The sequence below is a fragment of the Falco rusticolus genome, chromosome 5, assembly GCF_015220075.1.
Source record: "Falco rusticolus isolate bFalRus1 chromosome 5, bFalRus1.pri, whole genome shotgun sequence".
NCBI lineage: Eukaryota > Metazoa > Chordata > Aves > Falconiformes > Falconidae > Falco > Falco rusticolus.
Genome location: NC_051191.1, coordinates 67683447 through 67697618, shown reverse-complemented (window position 1 = coordinate 67697618; position 14172 = coordinate 67683447). Strand labels below are relative to the sequence as shown.

General features: G+C 43.2%; 1 protein-coding gene across 1 annotated transcript in view; it reads left to right on the top strand.

The window, feature by feature from the left end:
* The first annotated feature begins 1067 nt into the window (after positions 1–1067).
* NINJ2 (ninjurin 2) overlaps positions 1068–14172 on the top strand; it is a 51951-nt gene continuing 38846 nt past the window's right edge. Inside the window, exon 1 of the mRNA XM_037390037.1 lies at positions 1068–1197. Coding sequence (XP_037245934.1) covers positions 1165–1197 — 33 coding nt within the window. The 5' untranslated portion in view covers positions 1068–1164. The remainder of the gene's footprint in view (positions 1198–14172) is intronic.

The window sequence follows — 14172 nt, the reverse complement described above, 5'->3', positions numbered from 1 at the left end:
TAGCGCGGTCCCTAAACACATCTCTCTGCTTCAGTTCATACATCTGTAAGTTAAAAAAAAAAGCTGTTTGAGAGGAATGTAGAGAGGCTAAATTCATCAGCACTTTGAAATGAACTTGCAGTTCTGGTGTTTTCATTGCAAAATAAGGCCTTTTGCTGGGAAGCATCAATGCAACAGGATCGTCTACTGACAGACTTGTCAGCACTTTTAGTCAGGCTGGAGTACTAGAACATGCATTTGGCTAAACTGTTTAAACAGAATATATTACTTACCATAAATTTTCCATGCTACTGTAACTACAGAAATTGTCTTTCAAAAGCCAAACACGCCTACCTGATCGGCAGGTAGTACAGAGTAGCAGAGTTTCTCTAAAATCTAGAGAATTACACTGATTTTTCTGCCTGAGGATTCCACATAATGATAACAACTTATTTTTCTGCACTGTGACTTGATTCTGGCTGCATACATTTCCATTCCACTGTCAGTTACAGTTGTTTTGGGTTTTTTTCTTTTGCTTAAGTGAAAACTGAGACTTAATTTCAGCTAAGAACAGACATATCAAATTCAACTAAATGAAATGTTGTGGAGGGGAAAGGAAGGGCATTTTGACTGGGGAGAAAAATGAGAAGAAGGGACTGTAGAGCAAAGTGCGAATTTTATCTGAGATATAACAATATCTGCAGCAGCAGCAGTAGCTAGCAGGCACAACTTTCTGGACCTAATCTCTTCAACCATTAGTTTTTCTTCCGTGCGCTCTGCTGCATGCTGGTTGAGAGATGGAGAGATCGGGATCGCTGCTGCAGCTACACAGCCCATGCCAGGAACCTCTTGGTACACTGGCTGCATCACCGTGTCCCAGCCCAAGTGAGCTCATGAGGCTCAGCTGGACTCGGAGACGTAGCACAGACACGTAATGAACACAACTGTCACGGAAAGTCTAAGAGGGACACTTGTTCCATGGACTGCCTGGACAATGAAGAATTGGCGTGCCACCCCCTCTCTCGCCCCCCAGCTGATGCCAAGGCGGCCGGCCGGCTGCTGGCAGATGAATAGTAGGTCTGTTCCAGCAGCTGCGCGTCCCGGTCCAGCGAAGAGAGTCTCTGGGAGCACAGAGTGCCCCACTCCGTGTACCGTCTGCAGAGGAAGAGAGCTGGGGGCAAAAGGATGGCCTCAGAAGGAGAGAACATCAATCTTCAAGTGAGTCCATCTTGGGGAAATACCCGTGGGAGGGAGAAGCGGGAGGGAAGATCCCCAGTTTTGGGGAAAAAATCCACCGCTCCTATCATTCACTCCTCAGTTTTGGCAGCTAATTTCCCTTGAAAACTCAGTGATGCTTTTTTCCTCTGCTCTCCTTTGAAGAAAAGGTAATGGCAGGATCTCTGCACTGTTCTGCCAGGAGCTGTTATGAGCCTTTTTCCAAAAGAGTGAGGGTAAGAGAAGAGGTATTACTAAAAAGAGCTGCTTTTTGGGGGAAGGAGAGGCAGCAGGGGCAGAAGTTAGCCTTCAGCTTTCAGAAGGAGGCAGCACATACTTTACAAGCTGCAAAAATCTGAGCTGTTCCTCATCTCACAAAGCCTTTCTCTGTTTGGCACAAAGTGCTCCCAATCTGGAGAGGAGGAAAAGAAATAAATACAGCAAATGCTGAGGGAGCACAGAGGCCAGAGTTTCCTATGTAGAGTTTATAGGGAAACAAAACTTCTTGGTGAAGCTCTTTCAGTTCTCTGTGTTCCACTTCTGACTGTTTGTGTTTTTTAAGAAGGTTGTTTCTTGTGCTCAGCGTGTGTTCTAGGCAAGGGCAACTGCCCAAGGGTTTGGAAAAAGAAACTATTAGAGATGAAATGGAATCAAAAGCCCAGATCACAAACAGCCATCAAACTTCAGAAGTTCAAGTCCAGATCCACACTTCAGACAACTCTGGAGAAGGGAAGAACATGAAATGTTGGCCAGGGCACAGCTTCCAGCCCTGAGCAGGCTGGCAGCAGGGTACAAATTTTGTAGCTGATTTTTCTGTCTGTGATGATCTTAACCATCCTTAGACTTGAAAGTGGGGAAGTCTACCTGGGGGTTCAATATTTGTTTCTTTGGCCCACGTCAAAGAAACTGAAATGGAAAGATTTGTGCCCTTGGAAATAATCAGTACAATTATGCTTAACTAGAAAGGAGGACTCAGGCACTGCGATCCTGCAGAATGTATCTCCACTGAGAAATGAGGTACAGAGCAGTTTTTGAAGACCTAGGAACAATTATGCTCAGATAAGAGACGTGGCACAGGTAGCTGTGACAGCTGGTGAAAATGCACTCTATTTAGGACTGGGGAATAGAGAGGTTAGGCTTTCCTGGAGCTAGATAATAAGGAGAAAAATACAGAATCAGTAAGCCAGAAACTGGGGGCAAAGGGCAGGGGACAAGAAAATTATGCTAAATAAAAGTCACATTAACTCCTTGAATACTAAATCATTCCACACAATAGAAAGTTTCAGATCTATTGTGGATTTGAAGCCCAGGTTTCATAGATGAAAAAATCAGCTTCACCAATTAAATGCTCATAAACTTCTGAAAAATCCGAGGTTTAAATTTTTCTCTTTCAACCCATCTTGAGGTTAAGTGAAGACCCGAAAGTGGTTCTCAGCATCTTCAATCTTTATGATAGTCAAATAAATAAGCCCAGAAAGTCAAAGGTTCCTTGAGTTACAAAACTGAAAAGAGCCTACCTATCTGTTTTTAGAGGAGGAAGATGTGGAGTGTTTCTATCCATGTCTACACAGGTTGCCACAAGAAAAATCTTGCTACTGACCAGAGATTTTCTTTGTGACACCTTACAGGGATTTCATGAAGTCACTAGACAGCACAAAATATAGGTGAATGCACACCGATTCCTGCATGCTTATGACCAGGAAATACACAGCACTAGCAGGGGAGGGAAAAAGCATTACATATGACCACATAATGTGATGGATGTACTCAATCCCTTAACCAAACTAATAGTAGTTTGATTCAGGCTGCAAAGAAGGTAAAGGCCTAAGCCATAAACAGGCTATGAACTCCTCTAGATTCAATCAGTTCTCTGAAAACTCACAGAGGAGCAGACTGACACAGAAAGCATTGATGCATATGGGCTTGGAACACCGATCATGCAATTAATACATGAATAGGGGGTGACTTTTCCAAGACTCATTTATCAAGGAACAAAGAAAGTTGGGGGTACAAGGTGTCTCATGCGTACCTTTACCATTGTATGCAGTTTGACTACGAGCCAACCACTTTATTCCATAAATGTGACAGCCTAAATGAGCCTTCTTTGAGCTCTCCTGGCTAAGCAGCCTGGCTGCATGGTGCTAATCTCCCCTTGAGCTGAGATGCTTCTCAAGGTTGCTTCTTGAGGCAGAGACACCTTTTACCAACAACAGATCTTTGGTAAGCAATTGATATCATGCATAACCTTGTAGTATGGTAACTTTGATTTGTGCCTTGGTAACTTTGATTTGTGCCTTGGTAGTTTTGAATCACTGTTCAGATGATTGTGCCGTACAGTAATAGAGTGAACCTTGCCAGTGAACTTTGTTAAGTTGCATTTTTACACCACCGTATTAAAACCAGTTTCGCTAATAGCTTTGATGGTGATTCTTTAAGCAATCTAAATCAGCCATTTGCAACAGATTGGCATAATCATCAGGATCCTAAATTGGGATTTGCAACACATAGCTGAGGCAAGCAGAGGGTCCTGGCAATGACGTGACTTGACTAGTGTGAGGTGGTGGGAGGAGTGATTAGTGGTGGAGAAAAAAAAGAAGTCTTTCAGTTGAAAGTACATTTAAAAGCCTCTTTTGAGTCCCTGCTCTGAGCACTGAATGCAGAGCAGGTGTCATCTTGGAAGTTTCCAGCTGTGGGTTTATGAAGAGCTTGTGGGAATGTGCACTGCACACTCTGGGGTGGTAACGCATGACTCACACCTCCTCAGAAAGCTCCTGGGTGGACTAGCAGGAGCAGTCATGAGAGTTAACTATGATACAATACAGAAATAGGAATTTTTATGTATAGGAAGAGGGTCCTGTGCCCAAAGCACTTGCACAGTACCTGCTGGCATTTCTTATACAACATGTGCGTGGCCACCCTAAACAAGTAACAACAGAATGAAAACAATGTGATTCTCTGGCCTAGCATAGGAGAGAGCTAGAAGAGGCAATCAAGATTTAAGAAGGCTCTAAAGAGAACTGATCAGTCCCCAACTTTTTTGCTTATTCTAAAACATGAGAACAGGAGCTCACTTAGCAAAATTGAAAGTCTTCATAACAGGAGACACTCCCTCAGCCAGCTTGTCATCAGCCTGTGAAATTTGCCATCTCCTGGACGAAGTTAGAAGGTCAAATGTTGGAGCAAACATTGAGAAGAGGTCGGGAGGTCCAGTAACAATATTTACAGTTAGGCAAGCTAAAAAAGGTACTTTTAAATCCCATAAGCCAATAGCAGGATAAAAATAAATATGCTTTTCAGTTCCCTACAGGCAACGGCACAATTGCTGACCAGACTACGAGTGATACCGTGCATTAGGGAAGTTATACACCAATTGTCTCTAAGTGAGACCTAGGACTCCTTTTTAACAGTAAGAAGTATCTCCTGTTAATCCACTTTCTCCCTCACAAAAATTCTCTTTTATGTGTGTTTCAAAGAAGTTTGTTTTCCAGTTGTGACTTCTAGGAAGACCAATAAAACCTCAAACTATGCACAGAAAGATGTAGAAAGGAAATTGTGCTGAAGTGAAAAAGCAAGCCACAAGGCTGTAGAGCAGCCTCACCAGATCTATGCCAGCCAGCACAAAAGATAAAACTTGAATTTAAATCTTTTAATTAAAAAGATTAATTTACCTATAAAAAAATAAAACTTCAATGTCAATTAATTTGAATTATGCATTTTTCTTCCCAGACGTCTTTATTTGTGGCTTCAAAGTGAAACTTTCATCTTCCCCTGTTAAGCATCTGCCATTAAAAAGAAACCAGGCAGGCAGACCAGTAACCTGATGAGATATAACAGAGTGCTTCCTGAGATAGCTGGGATCAGAAAAACACATTTGGGATAGAAACAAATAAAACAACCCAACAAGATCCCATCACCAATTTCTTTTAACTTCAGGAAATAAAGCTTTACAAATTAGAAAAGAAGTATGGCTTTGACAGTCACACTCTGGCTGATTTATCTGCACTTCTTTATGCTATTATTCCCCTGACTCTCGCCTCCAACCCTTCCATAGAGATTTGCAGGGGGGGAGAGAGGAGGAGGGAGCCATACAGGACAGTTCTTTTCAGTAGCAAAAGACCCATAAAATCTGTTTAGCTGTGTACCTCAGCTGCTGCAGTTCATGATCTGGCATCTTAACACAACCCCGTTTCATCGGTGATTTAAGCTAACGTACCAGACTTTGAATGGGAAAGACTGAGACAACATCCGTTCCACCACTCCCACCATGGCAGCAGTAACCAGGGGAAAGTCAGAGGATGGCTGAAATCAGTAACACTCACACATTATTGCTATGGCTAAGTCTGTCAGACCCCGAGATGAATATTCCAGAACAGAGCAAAGATTGGGCCTGACACGAAATGGCTCCAGAGTTTTATTAGGTTTGTAGTTTTATATTTTCTTATTCATGCATGGGTGTTATGTTCTGTATAAATGGGTGTTTAAGGGACATGCACCAGATGAATGTCATCCATATTTGTATTGCAAAAGAGGCTATATATTGTATGATGCGTCTTTCTTTTTGTAGTTTCTTAGTCTTTGGATAAAAAAATTTACAGTCCTCTGGGATGAGAAGCAAAAATAATACCTCACCATTTAGGGAATCATTCATACATCAAAAGTAAAAAGAGTAAACAGATAAAATAATCATTCTGGAAAGCAGACCCTACTCTGAAAATTTTTGGCAGAAACTGGTGAATACTTTGCATGCAAAATACATCTGCAGAAATAAAGACAGGTTTACAAGCAACTTGCAAGGAAAAAAGATTTAAAATAATTGGATAGTTTACTTCCAGTGCTCAGTTTTTTACCAGATCTACAGCAGGAAGATTTTAGACAGGCAGATAAATAGAGCTAGCTATAGGCATGACAGTGCGGACTTTTCTGAAATACCCACAAAACAAATGGAAAGTCCCACTTACCACTGTAAATCCCATCTCCCACATCCCACCTTCAGTCTAGGCTTAATGAGGGGATGCAAGAAGTGTGTTAACAACTGGGTTAGACTTTGGAGTTTGTGTTTTTTTGTGGCTTTAATGTGTGCCTTGAGGCTGTGATGTGCTTACAGGTTCTTGGTTTTTTTGTGGGTTTGGTTTTTTTTATTTGCTGGCTTCTGCAGCAACAGCCAGTTTGTGCTTTCCAGTGCTGTAGAACCTTTACTCTCCTTCAGTGATTTCCTAGAACAGTGTCAGTCTGATATCACCAACCATGGGGCAGTGTCCTTGCCCCAGTGGACTTCAGTAGCGTTGCTTGGGTTCTGTAATTTGGCCCGGATATTGACAGTCTGCATTGAGAGAGAGAAAGCCTTTTGGAAAGAAAATCTCAAGTGCTTACAAAAGAGCTGCTCCTGTGACATGCCTGTATGGTGTGTGCAACTCAGCCATCCAGAGTTTAAGGAACTTGTCTCACTGTATTTTTAACTAAACTAACCCTGTTACTACAGCCCCTCAAACAGGATCCCACTCCTCGTTCCCAGAGGTGCACTACACCATGTGTGGCATTCATTTGACCCTGGTAAAGCTGGTTGAGAGAGCTAAACTCGGAGGAAACTAACCACTTTTTGGCAGGGTTAGTGTTCTGGTTTGCTGTCCTGCAGTGAATCATACAACCGCCAATGACTAAGATTGTGTGGCCATGAGAGCATGCAGAGGCAGCAGGATCTCTCGTTTCAGTGGCAGCTACCCCTCGCTTCAGATGAGTTAGATGAAGGTCCAAGCCTGGGTCTAGCCAGTGGAAGAAGCAGGGAGGGCCCGAACAGTAGCGATGATTGCTCTCATTAGCGGATATCACTCAGACTGCAAGATTTTGGACTGCTACCTGAGAGTAAAGCCTTCGCAGGGCTAGCTAGAGGCTTAGGCAAGAGATTCACTATGCCATAGTTAGTTAAAAGGCAGGTGTGAACCAGGATATGATGCTTTGGAGCAAGAATGATCCTATGCGCTTCTCCCCCAGCCACAGGGACCTGCAAGTCTGATAGCATTACCTGTGCTGGTCCCAGGAACCAGTAACACACACTAGAAGACAGACAAGTGTGATCACAACATGTTGAAAAGGAGACTTTTCCTTACAGACAGTACTGATTGGTCCTTTGTTCTATAGTCAGATGTAGTGTTTTTTCTCTCCCCTATACATTCCTCCTGCCTGCTCTACCTGGACACGGCCAGCCTTCCCACTTCGGGTGAACATTCACTTATGCCCTTCCCAAACGTGGGGATGGTATTTTTCATCTTGAGGAACTGGACCACAGGTTTTAGGGTATTTGGGGGAAAATGAGGCACATATGGAGTCACATATATCCTTGGAGTTATCCCACAGAACTCAGACGCCTCACACCAGAGGCTGGTCTGCTCCCTCATATCCCACCTTGTTGAGGGATGGTGAAAGAAAAGTATCAATGTCTTTCGGAGAGAGCAAGCCTGGCACCATGCTGTGTACTGGACAGGCCATGTCCATGGCGAAACCCTGCATGTGAAGGTAAAGAAGGGAAAGAGGAGAAAGGGGCTGTTGATAGAGAGTATATCATATAGTCAGTTAGCTGGACTGACCCATTGGGCAGTGAATCCGCTCTCACTGAAACAATAGTTTCCTCCCAAAAGAGTCCTCCCACAGAAGAATACAAGGGACTGCTGTTAAATGGGATTCTTCTACTGGGTTCAGGGTTAAGGTAGGATTAAGATAGCCCTGCAGCAGAAAAAAAAGGCAATGATGTGCTGTTAGAACAGTCATTTCCTCAGATATATCTAAAAAGTTGCCCACCAAGTGCTATAAACTACAGAAAAGAGGCCGTGCTGCCAGAGGACACTGACTGCAGATCATTCAGGCCTTGGGCCTGCTGAGGGCGAAGCTGCCGTATGAGTGGTGCCACCTCTTTGGCCTCACAGGGATGAGGCATGCCCAGACCTCCCTGGGCTGCATGAGAGGCCATGTGGCACCAGACATAGGAGTTTCACTCAGACCTGGGGCTGCCATAACAGTACATAACAGGACATTTTCCCCCACTGCCTTGTAGGGCTGGTTCATTGAAGACCAGAGTGCACAGCACCTTGCCTCCATGTCCAATAACCACAGAGGAGCCAAAGCTCTGGTCACAGCTAGAAACGCTCAAAGTTGCAAGGGAGGGGAAATGGGCTGTATAAAAGTTACCTGAGGAAGCCCAGACATTTTTGAAGAGGAGATTGGGAGGGCAGGAGTCACTTGAGTTGGGGGGTGCTGCCACCTCTCTTGAGGTAAGGGGAGAGGACCCCAGAGGCTGGCAGCTACAGAAGTTTATTAATTATAACAGATTTCTGTGCCTACTTTATAAAGCTCATACGACTGAAGCAGGAAGAGCAGAGAGGGAGCAAGGCCCAGGGGGCACATGGTCTCCCTGCAGGGGTGGGGAAGAGGGTTAAGTGCCACAGGATCTGAGATAACAAGATGGTGCCTGTGCAGCGCCAGAAGCTGAAGGGACACTCAGGGCCTTCCACGGTAGGGGCCCCACACCCCACTGAGAGTGGTAGCAAGTCAGTGTGGCTACACTCCGTTCAGAGGACAAGGTCAGCCAGCAGCCACACGAAACCATCCCAAGACAACCCTCCTGCCGCCCCCATGCTGCACCGCCAGCTTGGCCTGTCCTGCTCACAACACCTGCATATCCACCACCAGTGGGACCCCTGTCCCCTCATTCCACCATCTTCTCCTCAGCTACAACCTTTAGGGGCACCATCTCTCACCAGATACTTCTTTTACACATTGAGATACAGATACATCTCACCCACACTGCATCTTACAGATCTGAGTGCACAAGGAGTGCTTTTTAGTTAGTAAGTAATTATAAACCTGATTATGGTGGTGGCAACACACAGTTCTCCTGGCTGGCCAACAGCAAAACTTCACACTGAGGCATCTTTGTGAGTGGGAGTCCTCTGCAATGTGAAGTACCCATTAAACCATGGCTAAACGGATTTTTGTGTCTTTTGCCAAAAAGTTGCCTCCCTCAGCTTCATTCCAGCCCATGCCTGAGGACTGAACCATGCACCTGCTTTACTGCTCACCCTCAGCTATCAAACAGGTATAGCACCTCCACTCATTTAACCACTAAAATGGAAGCTTTCAGCTCAAGTCACCATTTCTTAGTCTTTCCTGAAAAATATGAGTTAATTTGTTGTTTCTCTTCTGAGAACCAAAAAAGGGCGATGCTCCATGCATACAATAACAACACACAGAATTATGAGCTTCTCCAAGTACAAAGGGGTACATGAGCATTTTGACTGCCATTTCCCCATCCCTGGCTTATGAGTCAAATGTTTATAAAACTCTCTCTGAGAAAAGGCAATACAAGAAATGAGCTCCGCTACTGTAATCTAGACTGCCCCAGGTATGTAAACACATAACAGAAACATTTGAATTGGACACCAGAATGATGGAAAAGCTGCAAGATTCACATCACCAGTTACCATACACCTTGACATACTCCTTTGAACCAGGCGAGTTATAATTCCTTGTCAAATTATATGAATCAGATGTGTGACTCTCTAATTACAGCTGTGAAAACCATTATACTCAGGATCTTAAAACTTTCTATTCAAAATAACCCTTGAGGAAGAAATTTCTCACGAAGCTGCTTGGTCAAGGTTCATCGAGTGCTGGAAATTCTGGGGGAATCCTGTCAGGAGATTTAGAGAAATGAGAACAAGCAAATGAGGTGAGGTACCGATATGTGGATTGTTCAGGCTCTTTTTTTTTTAATTTAGGGTTTTAATTTTTGTGGATATTTATGCATATTTTCAGCAGTTCTATTTTTGCACTCACACAACTCCAAATAATATTTTTGGGAATTAAAAAAAAAAAAAGTCCCAAATTCACCACAGACTTTAGTTATGTAAGAAAAATAACTGCTCCTACCAAGCTAACAAGAGCTAAAGAGCAACCAATCATTCTTCTGTAACCTGTTTTGCTGAAGGAATGTTTCTTCAGAAAATAACAACACAACAATACTCTGTACTCTGACAGGACTTGTGTGAGAACAAAGTTCTGCTGTCCCTAGTTCTCCAAGCATTGTATAAATATCAGTGAATTTAATTTCACAATCCCCACATGGAGCAAGAGGTGTTTTCCTACCTATTTTACAGATATTAAGTCAAGACAGAGATGGTTAAATGACCACTGATGCACTCAAAGACACACAAGTAGAAAGTGAGTGACAGAAGCAGGAATGAAAGACTGAGCATCTGTGTTTGGATGGGTGGATTGCCATGGAGCAGCAGTGTGTTCTGTGGTTTCATCTCTGCTTCTCACTGACTAAATGCTTAATCTCCACTATTTTTTTGAAGAAATTGTTAAATATTGTTTTATTTAGTCATCAGAAATCACTCTGTTACTTCACACAATGTAAAGAAGAACATTAACTGAAGCTGTCAGTAAGAGATGATACACAGTTACTTCCCTGCTGAATGTACTTCAGCATCAACTGGAAACAAATTTTGACACACTTTCCAAAGTTCAGGCGCATAGCTGTGTTTGCACCTCTTTCTTGATGGAGCTAGAGTCATGCTCAGCCATGTTGGTATAGGAAGCAAACCCCAGAGCCGAAGCAAAACAAACTAAATTATATTAAACATAAATTCTGACTCAGAATGACCATACAGGTTCTTGATGCAACTATTCTACTTTAAGTTTGCACCTTTTCTTAGCTGATTCAAGATTAAATGTTCGTGCACATCCCTGTGTGATTTCAGGTTGTGGTCACACATATTTTGCTGACTGGAGCTGAAGCACTGGAGGGGGGAGGTTCATCTTCACCACCACTCTCAATTATTATTGCTGCCTCAGTGTAACTGCTCAATCACTCTATCAAGACTGTCTGGGCTAGGAACCCTCCATTACTAAAGTGTCTAAACTAATCCAGAACACTGTGAAAGAACTTATTTAGGGAATATGCAATTAAATCTTCTAAGGAAGAATTAAGTCCCCTGACTTCACAAGTCTGGACAGAGACAGAAATAGCAGCTCATTTAGATAGGCCTTCATCCATCTTATTGCAATGGGATAATTGTTTGCATACTTGGATCTTGGCTGGTCATGTTAGCTGAAGATCTAGTTCTTCTGGGATGATCAGAAGACCATGAGATACACAATCTGGGTTCTTCTTAACTTAGATGTGAAGAATAAGGAAAACAAACACAAATACAATAAAAAAATATTCCTTCGTAACATAAACGTGGGTTTTTTTCATCTTTTGTCCATAGTGATACCTTGACTGGCAATCCACACTGATCAGAGAGACATCCAGCAAAGGATTAATATGCTACAAGAAAATATAATATGCTGCTGTTTTCTTTTAACAGAAACAGATCTGAACTCCATCTTCATGTGCTAGATTCTTGGGAGCTGATTCTGGACCAGCTCCTTAGCCAGCCCCCATTTTTGGCATGCAGCTGTGAAAAAGTTGCCGAAGGGAGTTGTGTCAAAGGGCTTTTGCTTTGCTCTTAATGGCTCCACGTACAGTCTGAAGGAATCTGAAACGCTCACGAAATGTGGTTTCCCCTCTGGTGTTTGCTGTTCAGCTGGCTCAGCAGCTCAACCATTTAAAACCATTGTGAGTGGATTTAGCACTTGTGAAATAATGCTGGCCTATTCAGATTCAGACAGGGATGGCAAAGTCCACCAGCACAATAAAAGCCCCTCTCCCCTCCTTCTCAGATGAGGATCCAGGATGCAACAGAGTTTGAGGGAGAAGACTACTCCTATCCAGGTGCAGCTATACAAATCTTGGGGAAAAGAGATAGGGGCCTACCAAAATAAAAAAACTAACACATGCACAGAGGAGCCAGTATCTTCATCGTGCCAGAAAAAGAAAAGAAAAAAAAACAACCCACAAAACAAACACACCAAAACCCGACTACTTCAGTATAGGAAGCAAATAATGAAGGAGAGGAAAAAAAAACCAAACCAGGAGTGCAGCCCCAGAAGAGAGCTCCAGTGAAGTGTGATCCACAAAACAGGTTATGAATGTTAGTAAGCAAAAGGGGGATTACAGATACAGAGAACTGAGAGTCCTGGAGGTCTCCATTCCAAGAAACCAGAGAAGATGGAACTCCCCACTTCATCCTAGCCTGAGCAACTAAGTATAGCAAGAGATACGTTTCACATCTGAGCTGATCTAATAATACTAATACTAATAATTCTGCTGAGACCGTGAAAAGAAAGAGATAACTAAAGCTATCTCTGATGTTGACAGCGTTGCAAGCCCACGGTAGATCTGTATCTTTACACAGAGATTTGAACTCAGGACCAGGTTTAGACAGGCAGCTCAAGAGCAGATGGCAACAGGTCTTGGTGGCTACTAATTAGGTTAGCTTTTGGTTAGCGATGTTGAGCTGAGCAGCCCACTGTTTTATTTTCAACCCCCTCTGTGCTACCTTCAGCCACAAGCCTCCAGGCATATCCCTGAGTTATTGGACTCGGTCAGTTTTACAGTATTCACTTTTTTGGGCCATGGCAAAATGGCAGTTCTTTTACAGATTCCCAGGTGGGGGAACAGGCTCAGGGTTCGGATGAGGGCCAGCATGGTGGTGAACTCAGGTGTTTACAGCCAGGGTGGGGCAGGGTCGCTTTAAAGGCTTCCTCTTGCCTTACTCACACAATATACAAACAGGGACATTATCTCTCCTGTGGGAGCAACTGACTCAGATGCTTGGCCAGCTGCAGGGAAAGGTGTCTCTGTAGCCGCCAACAGCTAGCTAAAAAATAAAAAGATGCATCACTTTGTGGCTGCAAGTGATAACAATACATTCCTCTCCATTCTGATCCAAAAGCAATTTTTTTTTTCCTTTGTTCCCCTCCCTGTTTTTTCCTATCTGACGAGAATTTGTTTCTCAGCTAGGAGCCTAGTCTGTCTGTTATTGCTGTGCCTAACATAATTTTTATATTCCTCCCATTTTTTTATTTTACGTATGATGAGATGACTTATGAAAAGTAAAGTTCAGCCAACCAAACCTCAAAGGAGTTATGCAAAAGCAAGTAGCACTGAGCTTTACCATAAGCCTTGTACAATTAACCACGTATGTCCATGGACTTGATAAATCTGTTTATGAAGTACATTGAGGGTATATACTGGTGCAGCTCTGGCTGGAGCAATCTGAAATGATACTGTTCTCAGTGGCTATCCTTCAATCAGAAGACACAATCTCTAGCACTATTCTTGACCTCTCTGAGAAATAAGGGACAGTGCCTAGAGGACTAACTCCTCCAGCTGTATCAGCCATTTCCATACACATGGCACATGACAAAGTACTTCTTCATTTGTTATCATCTGCTTAGTAGGCATAATTGTAAGGCTGATTCAGCAGAAATGAGAGCAACACTTGTGGGACGTTTGTTTTAGGACCAGCAAAATACACAGGCTAAGAGAACACTGCTATTTACTGATCACAATCTTTGTATGGAAAGATCTATATCCTTTGAAGGCTGCCTTCTCCTCTTGGTGCATTGTGAAGGGCAGGTAGGACTCTGTGACTCCTCTTGGTTATGCTATAGATAATATCCTGTGGGCCCAAAACTGTGGGAATATTGTATCTGTTACCAAGCAGCATTCAGTCTGCCTTTTGCCCAAGGCACCTGTATTACGTACACAATCAACGCTAACATGTTGATACCTGTGAGCAAAGGGAAATTCACATTCTGTACTCAAATACTGCAGCAGCCAAGGTGTTAGAAGGATGTATGAAATTAAGGTAGGGAGGGCAGGGAAGGAGAGGAAAGTCTTCACAGCTGCCTTCAAATGTAGTGGGTGTAGCTGAATGAAGGCCTTCAAGGTGGAAGACTGAAGAGGTATCCTTTGAGGCAGTATATTTTCAGAAGGTAGATTACAAGGTAAGACATTTTCAAAAGACCCAATGAAAACAAGAATATTTGGTGCCAGGGTCAAGAACTGAGGAGAACAATTGTAACAATGTCACTAAA